At 38.4% G+C, this 15694-nt stretch overlaps 1 protein-coding gene and 1 long non-coding RNA gene across 7 annotated transcripts in view; one reads left to right on the top strand and one right to left on the bottom strand.

The window, feature by feature from the left end:
• Window positions 1-2496: 2496 nt before the first annotated feature.
• LOC127534441 (uncharacterized) lies at window positions 2497-4904 on the top strand. Its single transcript, XR_007942631.1, has 3 exons — window positions 2497-2622; window positions 4493-4597; window positions 4784-4904. It is a non-coding gene; the product is annotated as an uncharacterized LOC127534441 (long non-coding RNA).
• LOC127534433 (tumor necrosis factor receptor superfamily member 14-like) overlaps window positions 3470-15694 on the bottom strand; it is a 219590-nt gene continuing 207365 nt past the window's right edge. The window contains exons 1-10 of one of the 6 annotated variants that reach the window (XR_007942603.1): window positions 13459-13663; window positions 11265-11398; window positions 8938-9031; window positions 7900-8025; window positions 7362-7517; window positions 6783-6870; window positions 6495-6676; window positions 6355-6390; window positions 4085-6268; window positions 3470-4005 (exon numbers count right to left, since the gene is read on the bottom strand). Coding sequence is in view for 5 of the 6 variants with exons in the window: in XM_051949627.1 (XP_051805587.1) it covers window positions 6162-6268; window positions 6355-6390; window positions 6495-6676; window positions 6783-6870; window positions 7362-7517; window positions 7900-8025; window positions 8938-9031; window positions 11265-11398; window positions 13459-13480 (945 nt within the window). In the remaining variant the exon portion in view is untranslated. The other 5 variants (XM_051949630.1, XM_051949627.1, XM_051949628.1 and 2 more) reach the window with 5 other exon arrangements.

Below are 15694 nucleotides of genomic sequence, written 5' to 3'. Positions count from 1 at the left end.
TTACAACGCCTTTATTGAATGCATTTCAAAGGGTCATTTGTCTCCTACTATGAAAAAGGGACTTATTACCTTAATCCCCAAGCCCAATAAGGATAAATCCTTACTGGATAATTGGAGGCCGATAACTTTGTTATGTATTGACTATAAATTGTTAGCTCATGTGTACTCAAATCGTTTAGATGTAGGTCTAACCAAACTAATTGATGAGTGCCAGTCAGCATTTGTAAAAGGTAGAAGCATTCATAATCACACCAGGTTGATACTTGATATGCTAGACTATAGAGACCACATTAATACTGAAAGCTTTATACTATTTTTAGATTTCTATAAGGCATTTGATTGTGTCGAACACTCCTTTTTACTGAAGGCCTTACCCTTTATGGGTTTTGGGGAAAAATTTTGTCATATCATTAGTATGTTTTATACAGACATTAGCAGTTGTGTTTCCTTAAATCCAGGTGTGACCCCTAGCTTCAATGTTTCAAGAGGCATTCGCCAGGGATGTCCAATCTCTCCAAAGCTTTTCATCCTAGCAACCCAATTACTAACTTCTCTCATTAACCATTCAGCGAAATAGAAAGCATTACAATTTCGATAAAGAATTTAAATTGAGTCAATTTGCCGATGATACAGCAATTTTCTGAAAAACAATCCAATGATCATAAACCCTTGATACGATCTCCCTTTGTTCAAATGCTTCAGGTTATCTCTAATCTAAGTAAATGTGAACTACTCCCAATTCATACCAGTACTGACTCTACATTGCTGTCAATTAAAATAGCGACAGCAGTGAAATACTTAGGAATTACAATATCTAAAAACATCATCAGACGTGAAGACATAAATATCTCTAACCGTATATCAGCTGTTAAAAAATCCCTCAGTCACTGGCTGACCAGAGAACCTTACTATTTTTGGTAGAATTTTACTGTCTAAAACTGAAGGTGTCTCTAAATTAATTTACCCTTGCCACTCCATGTATATTTCCACTAACAATATCAATAAAGTCAGTTCAATTATTTTTCAGTTTGTATGGAGAAATAAAACCCACTACATCAAGAAGTCACAACTAGTTAAAGAATATGATAAAGGTGGTGTTAAAGCTCTAAACTTTGAGTCAATGGTTGGCACATTTAAAATAAATTGGATTAAAGCTTGTCTGTCTCAGCCAAACTCCATGTGGTTTCATATCCCAAGATCTTTGTTTAACAGAATGGGAGGTCTTGACTTCCTCCTAAAGTGTGATTTTGAGATCAACAAAATTCCCATTAAACTCTCCAACTTCCACAGACAGGCTCTTCAGTTTTGGAAGATGATATTTACTCATAATTTTCTCTTCATGGTTCAACCTTATGGAATAATAGAGTCATCTTAGTTAAAAATAATGTGTATTTAAGAATGATTGGTTTGAGCGAGGTATAATTTTTGTAACTGATTTATTGGACTCCAATGGCAAATTATTCGATTACACAACTTTTATAACCAACTATGATTTAAATTGCTGCTACCGAGATTAAAATAAAATCTGTAAGGCAATTCCCCTGCCTTTGATTCAGATGATTCAGAGTATCATGAACTATACAAACGTGAAGGCTACATTGCCAAAATTACTTATTGATGACTGTAGTTTATTTGACAGGAAATGTAGCAACAAATTAATTAATGCTGCTTTTAAATCTAGAGCATTTCATGACTATCATAGAGGGGCATGCATTCAGGCTCCGGGGGCACTAAGTGTTTCTCTTAGGATCAAGGCTCTCACCAAATATCTTAAATGGCCCATCTCCCCAAAAGTTAAAGAAACTCATTTTAAGATAACCCACAATATTTATCCAACAAGTGCTTTTGTCAAGAACAGGTTTAGATTTGAAGTAGATCCCTGTGTCTTTTGTCATGAAGAAGAAGAAACACTGGAACATATGTTTTTTTTATGCCCTGTGTCTCAGAAATTCTGGTCTGATATAAGAAGCTGGCTGTTGACTAAAATTAAGGACATTCCAATCCTTGATATCCTTCACATTATGTTTTATATGGACAATATCAATTCATCTGTCTCTGTTATGGTAAATATTGTTTTGCTTCTGGGTAAATATCATCTTCATTGTTGTAAATGGAGAAATGTGAAGCCCTCCTTTAATTGGTTTTTAAGTGACTTCAAGCTGTACTATCTGTCACTCAATAAGACAAATTCCAATTCACTTGCCAGAATGATCAGTGCTGACTTTTCTAATTTTCTGTTATTTTAATTTTTGTTTTTGGACTGCAAGGCTATTGCTCCTTTTTCTCAAGTATATGCCTGGACTCATGCACAGTTTTTTCTTTTCAACTCCCCCTTTCCTCTAGTTTTAGTTTATTTTTTATCAGTTTCTTTTCTCATGAATGTCATTTTGCTTGTATTCCTGCAATGTGGCTTAATATACATTCTGTACTGTCATCCTCTACGAGATGTTGTATGCTAAATGTGTTCTGTTTAATCGTTAAATAAAGAAGAAAAAAAACAACGGGTGATGTCACGGTTAGTTTACGCCTGTTTAGAAACGGAAGACCCGAAGGAGGACAACCAATGGTCTGGTGCTGCTAATCTTGAAAGGGAAGACTCAAGGAAGGACAACTGATGGTCCGGTGAGTATGTTTTGCAGCGGTACTCGTTTGTGCACGGTGTTTTCTTGCAAGATGACTGACGAAGTAAAGTGAGCATCCTGTGTGTGTGTCTAACACACCTCTCATCAGTTATAGTTAGTTAAACATCGCTTGTTAACCACACAGCGTGCTGAGAGGATAAAGTATGCCAGACTTCTTTTTGTTTCTGTATGTTTCTCTTGTCATGGGCAAAGTGCATCAGAGAGATGTATTATTTTACTGTCAGTGAGCTGCAGTGTGTTTCCTGTGTTTCTAGAGGCAATGAGGCAGAGGTGATGTTACTTCACTGAAACTATGCCATGTACATGTATATTCACTTAATTTTGGACTGGAAATTATTGTATTGCAATATAAATACAACAACATTAACAATTAGAATTAGAAGAATTTGAATTGTGATTTTCTCAACCTCTCATTTCAACATATCAGTATTTGTTTAGAACATTTGTATATGAATGTGTGTGTGTGTGTGTGTGTGTGTGTGTGTGTGTGTGTTGTTGTGTGTGTGTGTGTGTGTGTGTGTGTGTGTGTGTGTGTGTATATTATATATATATATATACACACACACACACAAATTATTATATATGATATCCATAAATATAAAATATATAGCTTTTATAACCTTGCTATCTTGCGCAAAGTGGATAGTCAAATTCAATAAAAGCACAAATCAGTTTAAATACATGATTTCTGTCATTAAATAATTTTTTATGCTTTATTATTAGCACTATGAATAATAAAGGGCAGATTATGAATCAACACCATGGAGTAAATGTCACGCGCTAGGCTGGGCAGACCAACACAGAGAGCACCACTACCAGAACCGGAATGATTGCAAGGATTTATTGTGGGAGGATGAATGTGAAGTGAGAGCAGGAACCAGAGTGCAGGGACGGGGAATGCGGGAGCAGAGGAATGTGGCCGGGTGGGTCCGGGGCCGGGGATCGGCGGTGGTCTGTGGTCCGGGCGGGAGCCGGAGCGTTTGGATGACGGAGTGGATCCCTGGCGGCCAGACTTCAGGGCTAGAAGTCAGCGAAGGAGGCAGAAGGCGGTTCTCTGATGATCCGGGGGGGAATTGAAGAGTTATCCGTGTCAGGCGGGGACGGTGCTTTTGTCGGCTGAAGTTCTGAGAAGGGGCTCCGGGAGGCTGGGTGCTGATGGTGTCTGGCCGGAATGTTCCGGGAGGAGAGCCGGAGAGCAGTGGGCAAGCGGTGTCTGCTGCGGCTTCAGCAGCCGGGAGGGAAAAGGGGTTTCAGGAGGGGGTCCAGGCAGAGTGGGGAATCCGAAGGGGCAGGGGACTGGCGCCGAATGGGTTGGGGGGTTCGGGTAAGGGTTCCAGGCAGGGAGGCTCCCGGGCAGCGGGTTCTGAAAGAGGGCAGGAGAAGGAACGTTAGAAAACGTCAAGAAACACAATAGACTTCAGGAGGCTAGAAGGTGAACTGACTGAGCAGTATATTTCAACAATCTGGCAGGGTGTGGAGTGCTGAACCGGTATTTATTGCAGGGTGAGTGATCAGGGTGATTTCTTCCAGCTGCCCGGGGCTCGAGGAGGAGATTGATTACCCGAGTAGAGACAGCTGTGAAGCCGAGCTCTACTCGGGTGTAGTCCTGCAAGGGAAAACAGGGGAAGAGGGATGGATGGGAGACCAAAGAGCAGACAGGGAGAGAAAACAGGATAGAGGGTAAGGGAGGGGGGTTAGTTTGGGATGCCAGGTGGAGAGGGATAAGGAGAGGGCCCTGACAGTAAATCTGTGGTTATACAGTGTATGTCTTGAAAAGGTATGAAATGTCACTGCATGTGTGTGTGTGTGTGTATCAGATTGTGGTTTATCAATCATATTTCAATTTGCAGAGATGCCTTGTAAGGAGAGGAGGTTGAAAGAAAAACAAAAGGAGCTGCGTGAGGCTGCGAAAGGCAGTGGATCACTCACCAGCTGGATCACAAAGAGCACAAAAGGTAAGAATGACACAGGTACAAGCTATTTACATTGCAGAGGTGCTCAGTTAGAGATAACAATATGAAGCACAATTTCAGTGTTGTCGTCCTGTTACATTATTGATCATTGTGTATGGTGGGTTTATTATTGATTAGGTGTAAGAGATGTTAATTCGATTAATTGAGCAAATTTTGCCTTGTTTCCAGATGGTCAGGGAGTGAGTCATGACAGGTCAGATGAGGAGACGGAAATTCCAACAGAGGCACTGCAAGCTCTGAAGAAACTCTGCCAGGTCTACAACATTGAAGAAGACGACAAACTGCAGACAAAGCTTAAGGTCTTCCATATGTCATACTCATGCCCCTCACCAGTCAGTGCAGCATCTCTTCTTTCAGTGGTCAGAGAAAACAATGCGCATCTGGTTTTCCCTAACTTGACTGAGCTGCTGAAGACATACGGCACACTTCCAGTGTCTACAGCAACTGTGGAACGCTCTTTCTCAAAACTGAAGGTGGTGAAAACAAAACTTCGCACCCTTTGCACAGAGGAGAGGTTGTCAGAGCTTCTTCTACTGGCAATTGAGAAGGATATTCCAATCAACCACAGTGAGGTCATTGACATTTTTCAGGGCATGGGCAACAGGAAGTTGCTGTTATAACTGCAACAAAGAAAAACACAACTTTGTGATGTGTAAAAAGAAACCACAGACCCAGACAAGCACAGACAGACAAACACAGACACACACACCCCTCCTCTATTCTCTATCTCCCATTATAAATGTTCCCTTTTCAGTTTAATAAATTATTGTTATTATTATTATGATTATTATTATTATTATTATAGCATTTCTTGTTGGAATCATGTTTGTGTTTTGAGGTTGGAAAACAAAAATAAAGTTTTGAAATTAAAATAAAGAGGTGTCACAATTGTTTAATTTTTGTCCTCCAGTTTTATTTTAACTAAAAAACAAGGACTCCAGGAAGAGCAGCCACAGTTAAACAGTCCAGTGTCTAATGGGGATCTAAATTCAACTTCATACATTATCTTCCTATGTCCTAAATTAATGCACAGCTTGAATTATGGCTTTGTGGATATAGACTGTACCTTCACCTCTCCTTTATTCTGGTCGCCCATTAATGTTCCCCTTTCAGTTTATGAATGAGCAACTATTTCTGTTTCGTTCAAAAAGTCAGCCTGGCTGCAGCCTCTCAGCAGGAGTCTCCTACAAACAGTCAGCAGTATGGTAGGTCACAGTCAGCCATGTTCAATGTCAGTTATCTTTGCATCTTCTCATGATGACAAAACACTTGTTTAATCAGCTACTATCTCTCCCATTTTTTTTTTAGTGTCTACAGTCTCAGATCAATATAGCCCACCTCCAGCAGTGTCATCATCAGTAGCAGCAGCCTCCTCACCAACCCCTTCAACAAAAGCTGTTCAATGAACCCCATCAGGTCAAACACAGACTGCCTCCTAACAAAGATATGAGGTGTGTTGTATGTTGTGATTTTATGTTTCATTCTTTAAGAATATCTGCTACTACAATTCACCCAGGTATATTGTAGGTATGTTTCTGTATGGTGTTTATGGTGTTTCAAATTCGTGCTCCATGTGCCCCCCTTTGAACTTTGAGCACCTGCCCCTCCAAAGGTCTCTGCACGGCCCTGTTCTTATCCATTTTCTAACGAAGGCTGAAAAAAAATTAAGGACACAATTCAGTTTCATTGACAAACTAAGTGTTGTCAACAGTGAACACACAAGACAGAAATAAACTTACTTGACAGAGAATGGCTGAACTTGTGTTTTTTTTCTGCTATGAAACAAAACAACAAAAAACATCTTAATAGTCTTCACTTAGCAGAAATATTCTCATCCAGCAAAACCATGTTAACATTTTCATTGTTCTGTCATCCTCACCTTCTCTGAAAGACATTTTCTTCTTTCTGAAGTAAAACCAATAAATTAATCCAGCAGGTATTAATAAAAAAAGTAAGACAAAGGGGATGATCACAGCTACTGCAACATTTGAACTTTTTTCTCCACATTCAGCATCAGTAGAAGTTCCTGGTTTTATCACTTGAAGGTTTACTGATTCACATCTGTAAAGACAGAAGGACATTTTACAGGAAAATGTTCAGATACAACAGATTCTCTGCTGTTGTTAGAAGTCAGGAGTCTCCATGTGTGATTTAAAGCTTCACTTACTGACTATGTGGCTGATAAGATGTAAATGTTCCATCTGAAAATGTTCCAGCGCTGCAGTCAGAGCACACAGTGTCTGTGAAGGGTGTTCCTGCACAAACACAAATCATAGATCTGTAGAAACCACTTCAGAATCACATTATGAAGGACTCAAAGTGTTACATGATGAATGATGAGCAGACAGAACAACAATCCAACAGATTTAATCAGTTAATCATTCTGCTGAGGAGAAGATCAGACTGGAAGCAGCAGAAGAAAATATTAAAGGACAAATCAGCAAACATTCATTAATAAAGTCTAATTTTAGCTGCAAGAACCACAAAGAATCTTTGGTAAAACTGTGTTTTGTGGTTAATGTGAAGACATGGTTGAGGCTGGTTCAACACAAAAAGAGAAAGAAAAGATCAGGTGTGTAGATGATGTAGTTTTACCAGCTGTTGGTCAGATCAGATCATTATTTTATCTTCCTTTTGTCTAATTCTGGTGCTTCTTTACTCAAATCACAACTTAATGAAACTATAATAAGGTCAGACTCCCTGAATTTTTGCTGTTCTTATTTAACATTTTATCAGAAATACCAACCTGCTTGGTTGATGTATTGTCCTGGCTGACAGATTGTGTGTTTTTGTGCTGCTACACAGTTGTTCCCTATTCGGTCAGTGCAGTAGAACCCCTCCAGTGGTTCACAAACTGTATTAGATGTTGTTGTACATGATGTCTTTACCTTCAGACCCAAACCTGTCAGGAAAGATCGAAGATGCACAGAGAACTTGAGAAAATGGATCATTTGGATTTGATTTAAAGTAACTTTACATATCAACAAGTGGATATTTGATTTCAGAGGGAGAAGGAAAGTTTGGTCTATCATTCCAGCAACTAACAGCAGCTCATCATTGTTTCATAGAAATACTGAAAGAATCTGAATCTGGTCCTACAGTCTTTTCATAATTTTTTTTATCAATAATGTGGAATAAACTCATCAAACTGAGTCTCTGCACCTCTGTGATGACTCCGTTACATCAATATTCAGCAGCTGCCTCAGTTATTATAGAGCAATAACAGAGGAACAAGCAGTAACCAGCCAAGTTTAAACCAGAACATCTCTAACATGTCAACAAACCTTTATCATAGTTAGCGCAGTCAAAACACTTTTTCTGCCCAGTGGGTTTATCCACGTACGTTCCATCGAGGCAGGGCAGACATGTTGTTGGCCTGAACTCTGTACAATCAGTTTTAACTCGACTTCCTGGTGAAAATAAAATGAACAAGTCAGTTTAACACAGTCCTGCTTCCTTTTAACTAAACTCTCATACAGTTCATGTTGCCTGTCTCACTGTTATCCCAAATAGATGAAGCCACACTGTAAAAAAAAATCCTAATTTTATGAAAATAACTCTCTTTACTGACACTTGCAACAGTTTTCTTTGTTTTAATTGTATAGCCAGGTCTGTAAAATTAGACATTATCTATAAATTAAGAATAAAACAGCTATTAAATGACAATAATAATCTGTAATTAACTTAAATGCAGCTCTTGCTGTAAAGGTTAATGCTCATTCTATCAATTTAATGCTTTTCCTCATCATTTTAAGCTAAATTGTATTAGTTTTATAATTTTCTGTACTTTCATATTTAAACTCGCTTGTATTTTCAAAATAAACAAACTTTGTTTTTATTATATTGAATGCATTGGTTGATATTGAACATTTAATCTGAATAAACTGAAATAAAGTGTTTTACTTTCTTTGTCTTTCAAAATAAGACAGTTTTGAGCTTCTGTTATGTTTGATCGTGATAATTTTGGTCAAAACTGAGAAATTCAAATTGTTTTACTGCAGATTTGAATTACATTTTTGTGGAAGTGTTTGATTGTAATATTTGAGGGAAAGGCTGTAAAATAATTTTTTTTCAAAATATATAATAAAAATGTCTACAAATGAATTGGTTTTGCACTTAATTTAAATTAATATATTTTACTGTTTTGTTAACTGTCATTTGACTGTTTTAATGTGTGTTTTTTACAATGCAAAGTTCACAAAATAAACATTAATAAATATACAGTCTGTTTACTTTTGTTAAATCATTTTTTTTATTTGTCAGATGCATGTTCTAGGACAGGACATCACATGTGATGACCAAAACATCCAGTTGGATCTTACCTGCAGGACACATTGGACAGCATTTATTCCCTATCTGATATTCTCCTGGATGACATGTCAGAGCGTGACCAGTGAAGACTTTCATCACGATGATCTGTGGAGATAAGAAAAGGTTTTTCTATGTCAGTGAAGCCTCAGTTAAAAATGAGACAGAGAAGAAGACCTGAGGTGAGGTGATGATGTGACAGGAAGTTACTTGATATCAGACAGAAATGCCAACTTATTACAGTCTTTTTCCATTTTTCCTCACTTTAACTGATCAACTGATCTACCTGAATTAAGCAATATTTAAAGGATAAATCCAGTATTTTTTAAACCTTGGCCTCATTTCTCAACCTTCCCAAGTGTAAAATGATTAAAGGGGAAAAAATGTTTGGGATTGGTCATTTGTCTGGCAGCTGCCAAACAGCCACAATGTAATCTCATGGGTTATTATGTTTGTGTCAAAGTTGAACTGCTTGTTTTTGCCATCAACAGGCTTAGATTGAGATTATAAAAATATTACAGATTTGGTTTTCTACACAGACAAATGTGTGTTTAATGTGACAGAAGTCTCGTTCTAAAATCTTGTGCAAAGAGAGAGTTGATTCATCCAGAGTGCAGAAAGTGCAGCATGATGTCAGTTAAAACATGAAAAATATCAATGAACTGTTTGTACCCTTTTAAAATTGGGACAATAAAATGACTTTGGGAAGCTTTCACTGACTACTTCAGGGGTGGGACACTGAAACTGTGGTTAGTTGTTCTACAAACACATAAAAACTCTTCTGTCCATACAGAGACCGTCATGTTTGCAGAGAGAATGACTGTAATGATGTCAGAAAGTTGTTCTGGTATCAGTGCACATGAAAGTATGACAGGATAACAGCAGAAACTATCACTCAGTGAACCAGTAATGTTTAAAAATGTCCCAGACTGGATTGTAGCTGTTTGGCTTTTATCTGTTCATTTATTTCTACCTCCATAAATCATTTACACCTATAAACATGATCCAATAGAGGACATGTGAGGAAACACTGGTGTTATCCTTTAAGTCAACACAGACACACAGCGAGGCCAACATAGTGGATTTACTGAAGTGAAATCAAATGATATTTAGAATACATGTTGTCTTCAGTCAGTCTGCTGGATTCAGCTGTCTGGTCCCTGAAAACTCCTCCTTGGTTCAATCACAACAGCTTGACATCATCATTAACCCACCAATGGTTCTGATTAAATAAACTGTATTCGTCTCGCAACACTAATTGGAGCTTTTTTTTAAATTGAGAAACTGCTCTTTATTGTCACGATGAGAGACGGAACAACTCAATCAAGTGGATGAACCCAAAGGTAAGAAAATAAATAAATGTTTCTTTTCCATTTCACAAGTTTTTAAGTTTAATATTGCTCTGTCTGGCACCAGCTCTTCTCTACTATACAGCTAAGTTGTAATTATAGTCATGCATAAACCAGCAGCAAATGTACAGTGCAACAAGTCTACCAGACTATAGATACGTGCTTGTTTAAAAAGGTATATATATATATACACACACACATATATATATAGAACAATATAGAACAAACATAAACCGCCTGAAGTATCAAGATTGTCTGCAACACATCTGTACTGCTGTCTTCCTGTTTGTGTTTAAATCTAAGATACATGATGATGATCTCTAACTACAGCTGAATTATGCAGGTATTGAACATGCAACAACTGCTCACACATAAGTTATACTTCATAGGAGGAGTTACAGAATGAAACTGTATAAATCAACATACACTTTTAAATGTGTGCAATGACACTGTTGAGATTCAGGAACTATTTTTATAATGTTTATAGGAATTTACTATAAAGTATATAGCACGAACCAAAACCACATTCAGACCACATTTAATGATGACTTATAGAAACACCAGCACCAAGTCTCACACAGTCTGGTTCATTCAGTCATATGAGAGTTGCTGAGGTCACATTTGTGTGACAGTTGTCAGCGTGGTTAGGGGAGAGTGATGCCAAAATTCACAATATACTGAACTCATCTGAACCTCAAAGGTCAAACAGGTTAAAGTCAGACGTCCTCCTACTTTACTGCACTGCCAGAGATATTTCTGGACCTCAGTCTAACATCACCTTCACCAAACTGTCTCCTCCCACCTCACATGATGAACACAACAGCAGCTTCAGTTTCTGATTTGATTCATGTAAGTGGAAAATGTAATTACTGCATCAAAGTGACAGAGTCAGAAAGGAAAAGTCAGAAAATAAAGTAAGCTTACAGAAACGTTGGAGAGGAGATGAAACCTGATGAATAAATGACTGATTGTCGAATACAAACTTGTTTTACCAAAAACGTTGCAGGCGTCAAAAGTTTTCTTCTCCAAATCATTTTATGAGGAGGAAAGTTGTAGTTTTTCTTGATCTGAAGACACCACCTCACTGAGAATTGGGATTTGTTGAGTTGTAGCTGCAGGAAAACTTCTGGAAGCAGAAAGAAACCAGATCAAAACTGTTTTAACCAGCAGTGAAACCTGTTTACTGTGGATAACAGAATCATTCTTAAGCTGCGTAGTATCAGATTTGTGTAGGAAAAGAGTTTAAAGTGTCAACATGCAGCTGCAGAGCTGTTAAGAAGCAGCTTAATGTTTACTTCTCTTTAGAGAGCAATAACAGATCATTGAATCATGATGAGCTGCTCAAAGTTCACTTTATTTTGACTTCATCTGTTTGTTTCCTTTCAAAATTCCTTTTCTAACACTGATCAATGTTCAGATGAGCCTGATTCAGGAATAAATCTGAATGTTTCTGGTCACAGAGCAGCGTGTGATTATTAGACTGATCTCTGGACACAAACTGTATTTATCAGCTCAGACTTCTGATCTAATGATGGCAGGTTTTACAACTCTGAAGGATCAGAGGTCACAACAGAAGTTAATCTGATTACAGTTTAACAGAATGTGAACTTCTTTCCAGTCTTCCTCCTCAACTGAACAAACCTGTTTTCCAGCAATAACAGTCTTTCTATTGCTCAGAAAACTCTGAAACAACTGGTGCCAGTGTTCAAGGTTACCAGTGTGATACATTCACTGAGTCCCTGCTGTCACTAGAATAATCTCAGGATTGTTCTGCTTCATTTCTGTGACACAAGAGGTATTGGAAACAGTCCTGGACTCTCTTTAGACCTCAGTCTGTTCTGCTGATGGAGACACATAAATATTATAAATTCTCTCTGATGTCTCTGATCTATAAAGTTGTTCAGTTTTCAAGTTACAGGCCTCAGCTGAGTCACATGTCGACAGTAGACGTGTCCTGGGAGACAGGAGACGTCAGGTGTGATTACTCAGCAGGCCACAGCCTCCAGGTCTGCAATCACATGGTATTGCTGCCATAACCATAGACTGTGTAATATATGACTTTATATGACTTAAATATACAGTCTATCACTTTAATACAACCCCTGCTCGCCTCAGTACTCCCCCCTTGTGGTGAAACTAGGAAATTGTGCCTTAGTGACTGGTAAACTGTGGCAACGTCATTTTAAAATGTACCCTTTCTCAGGGAAAAAGGGGAAGTGGGGGTCTCTGATTACAAGGACAAGCTATGGCAGTAAGATTCATAAAATACTTACGTAATTGTGACAATACATTTATAGGTATCACAGACACAAGAGGTAGGCTATTGGATCACATTTTTCACAGTTGTGCAGCTGTTGCTCACTGAATCTGATCTTTTTCACCTTCTAAACTAACCTTACACTTGAGGGGTTAATCAAACTAGTATGGTATATATATATATAATAACACAACAGACATCTCAACTGGAGCCTAACAGTTGAGTCTCAGATCAGGGTGAGGTTTCTCTGTCTACCGTCGTTCACTGTTTATTTCTGTTTAAAGATTCTTTTCTGGGTTCTTTGCTGTCTTAAAATCAGCTCCACAATGCAGATTACAGAGTAAAACAGTCAGATGCTGCAGATTTCTGAAGTTTTTCTACAGAAACATGTGAACAGCTGCTGCGTTTCAGGAAATAATTTCTACACTGAAGTCTGAACACAGGAAATAAGTAAAAGGTGGTCCGTGTATATTTTGGTAATTGGATTTTCCGTTCTAAAGCAGGTATTGAAAAACAAAAAACGAATGGTTATTTGATTTTCGTTTTCAAAGGCAAAAATTAAAATTGAAATACAAGGCGTTTTTCCTTTTCACAATCAAAAATGGATATACGAATTTTAAAAAATGCTTTGATTTTCATTTTTTATTTCAAAAACGCCTTGTATTTCAATTTTAATTTTGGTTGTCATTTTTGCCTTTGAAAACGAAAATCAAATAACCACTCGTTTTTTGTTTTTCAATACCTGCTTTAGAACGGAAAATCCAATTACCAAAATATACACGGACCGTAAAACCACATTCTGCTGTAGTTTTCTGCACAAACGGAAACACCGAGAAGTTCTACCGACATTATACCAATATACAGAATATACAAAATACTGATTATAGATGCGTTAACAAAGAACATTCGGACCAATTCAGGACTCTTACCGTCAATGAAACAAAACATCATAATGTGGCTGTGAGTAGTTCAAGGACCATCAGAAATTCTTACATTAAATTTGAAATAAGAAAATAGCCTCTACAGTATGGCAGTTAGACAACATATTCAAACAGGAGCAATGGTTGAACTGAAAGGCTGGAATCCCCACCCTGTCTACATTCCTATCACTGACTGTCTACATTCCTAGCGTTTACTGACCTGGCTCCTCTGTACTCAGCCACGCGCTTTTAAGATTACTTCATCTGTGTGTGTGTGTGTGTGTGTGTGTGTATGTGTTGGGGTTGGAGATGGGGCGGGGGGAGGGGACTGTTTTTAACATGTATAGCACTTTGTGCTGCATTTTTATGTATGAAAAAGTACTCTATAAATAAAGTTTTGATTGATTGATTGATTGTGAAACCACCCACACAAGAGGACTGTCTCAGCGTTATGTAAAGAAAAAGAAAGCATCATACTCTTCATATATATTTGCTGAGACTTTTAAAAAAAAGATCTTTGACAATTGCATTCAAAATTACAACAGTTTGCATCAGTGTCTTTGAGGGTTGACAACTTCTAATGAAGTTATGGTCAACCAGGCCCAGGGTAGCTAATCAGGAGGATCGGGGCAATGGAGGCGAGGTTCAGTGTTCACTATTTATCTTTTCTTTTTTTTTTTGTTTTTGGAACGGTGTTTACTCTACGGTGTTAAGCTGCTACCACTGTCCCTGGACCGCCTCCGCCTCCACTGGCAGCTCTTCTTTTTATTTTTATTTTTTTTAATTTATTTTTTTTACCAACAAATGAGAACGATGAAACAGTTACATTAATTGTCAAATCTATGAATTGTGTGGCATTGTAACATAACATTTTATCTTTTAAATAATAGTATGATGTGACGCCACATAACTGGGAGGACAAGGTACGTTTTATCCGTTTGATTCCCGGCTATAAAAGACACAAGCAGAAACAAAAAATCAAGCCGTTTTTTCATTTTTTCGTTTTGAGCAAAAAACAAAAAAAGCAGGAAACGGTTCGTTTTTTCGTTTTTTTCGTTTTGAACAAAAAACAAAAAAACAGGAAACGGTTCGTTTTTTCGTTTTTTCGTTTTCACCCCCAAAATGAAAATATGACTCCATATTTCGTTTCATTGGTGGGCGGGGCTTCGGAGCCTGCCAGTGCACAATAAAGCTCCTGCCCATCACAATAAAGCTCTTGCGCTGGCATTCATAGACAGACTGACTTTCATTGTATTGCCTGCCCCCACTGCACTTCCCCTAACTCTAAATCAAAGCAAGTCGTGTACACAGTAATGACAGGCATAACCAGTGGTGTAGTCTAGTTTTTTCTAGTGTGTATACTCCAACCTCATAAACCAAAGCCAGGTCAGGTCAACGCTGCTCGGGGTATTGTGCAGCGAGAAATACGGCCGCCGTCTTGGTCCGGTCAGCCGCTCCACTCAGCGCTGTTTGACAGCGCATTTAATCCATCTTAACTCTGAAAATTAAAATGATTTCCACGCGTTTTTTATTTTTATTTTTTTTTGCTGCAAACGTCATACATGTAGCTATGATCAGTGATGTAGTCTACGTGATACGCAGGTATACACCCCACCACTAGAAGATTTTCCAAATTTCTGTTTACCCACTTAAAAATGCGCAAAGATACGTATACCCAGGGGTGTAAACACGCAGGTATACGCCTTATACCCACTAGAAAAGGTCCCGAATTTCCATATAACCACTTAAAAATGCGCAAACACATGTATTAGTATGTTTTTTTGACATAACGTTCACTTTTCTCTGTGTCAGGAAGCGGTGAAGCTGTATGGGACAGGGGAAGGTGTCTGACTGAGAACAGGGCTCACGAAAGGCCGACCGCGGTCCGGATCCGGACCCAGACGCCGTCTATACGGGTGTAAATTTGACAGGTCGCTTCTATTTTACCGGTGCAGGGTGCAGCTTTCCAGTGTTTATCATTGGTCTATCGGCTCAGAAACGCACAGACCAATTATGTACGAGTTCAGGCATCCCACGTGACGCTACTCAGCCAATGACGTCGCTGAATCGCATCGCGGCTCTGCCTTCAAAAAGCAGCTGAGAGATGAGGAACAGAGAGGACAGTAGTGATGGAAGTTCAGCTCTTTTCAGAGAGCTTTTGGCACTGCTTCCAAAGAAAAGCCGGTTCTTTCGGCTCCCAAACGGCTCCTAATTTATTATTCTTTGTAGCCTCATGTTTTTGCCT

The sequence above is a fragment of the Acanthochromis polyacanthus genome, chromosome 6, assembly GCF_021347895.1.
Source record: "Acanthochromis polyacanthus isolate Apoly-LR-REF ecotype Palm Island chromosome 6, KAUST_Apoly_ChrSc, whole genome shotgun sequence".
Classification (NCBI taxonomy): domain Eukaryota; kingdom Metazoa; phylum Chordata; class Actinopteri; family Pomacentridae; genus Acanthochromis; species Acanthochromis polyacanthus.
This window is presented reverse-complemented; position numbering and strand designations above follow the sequence as displayed.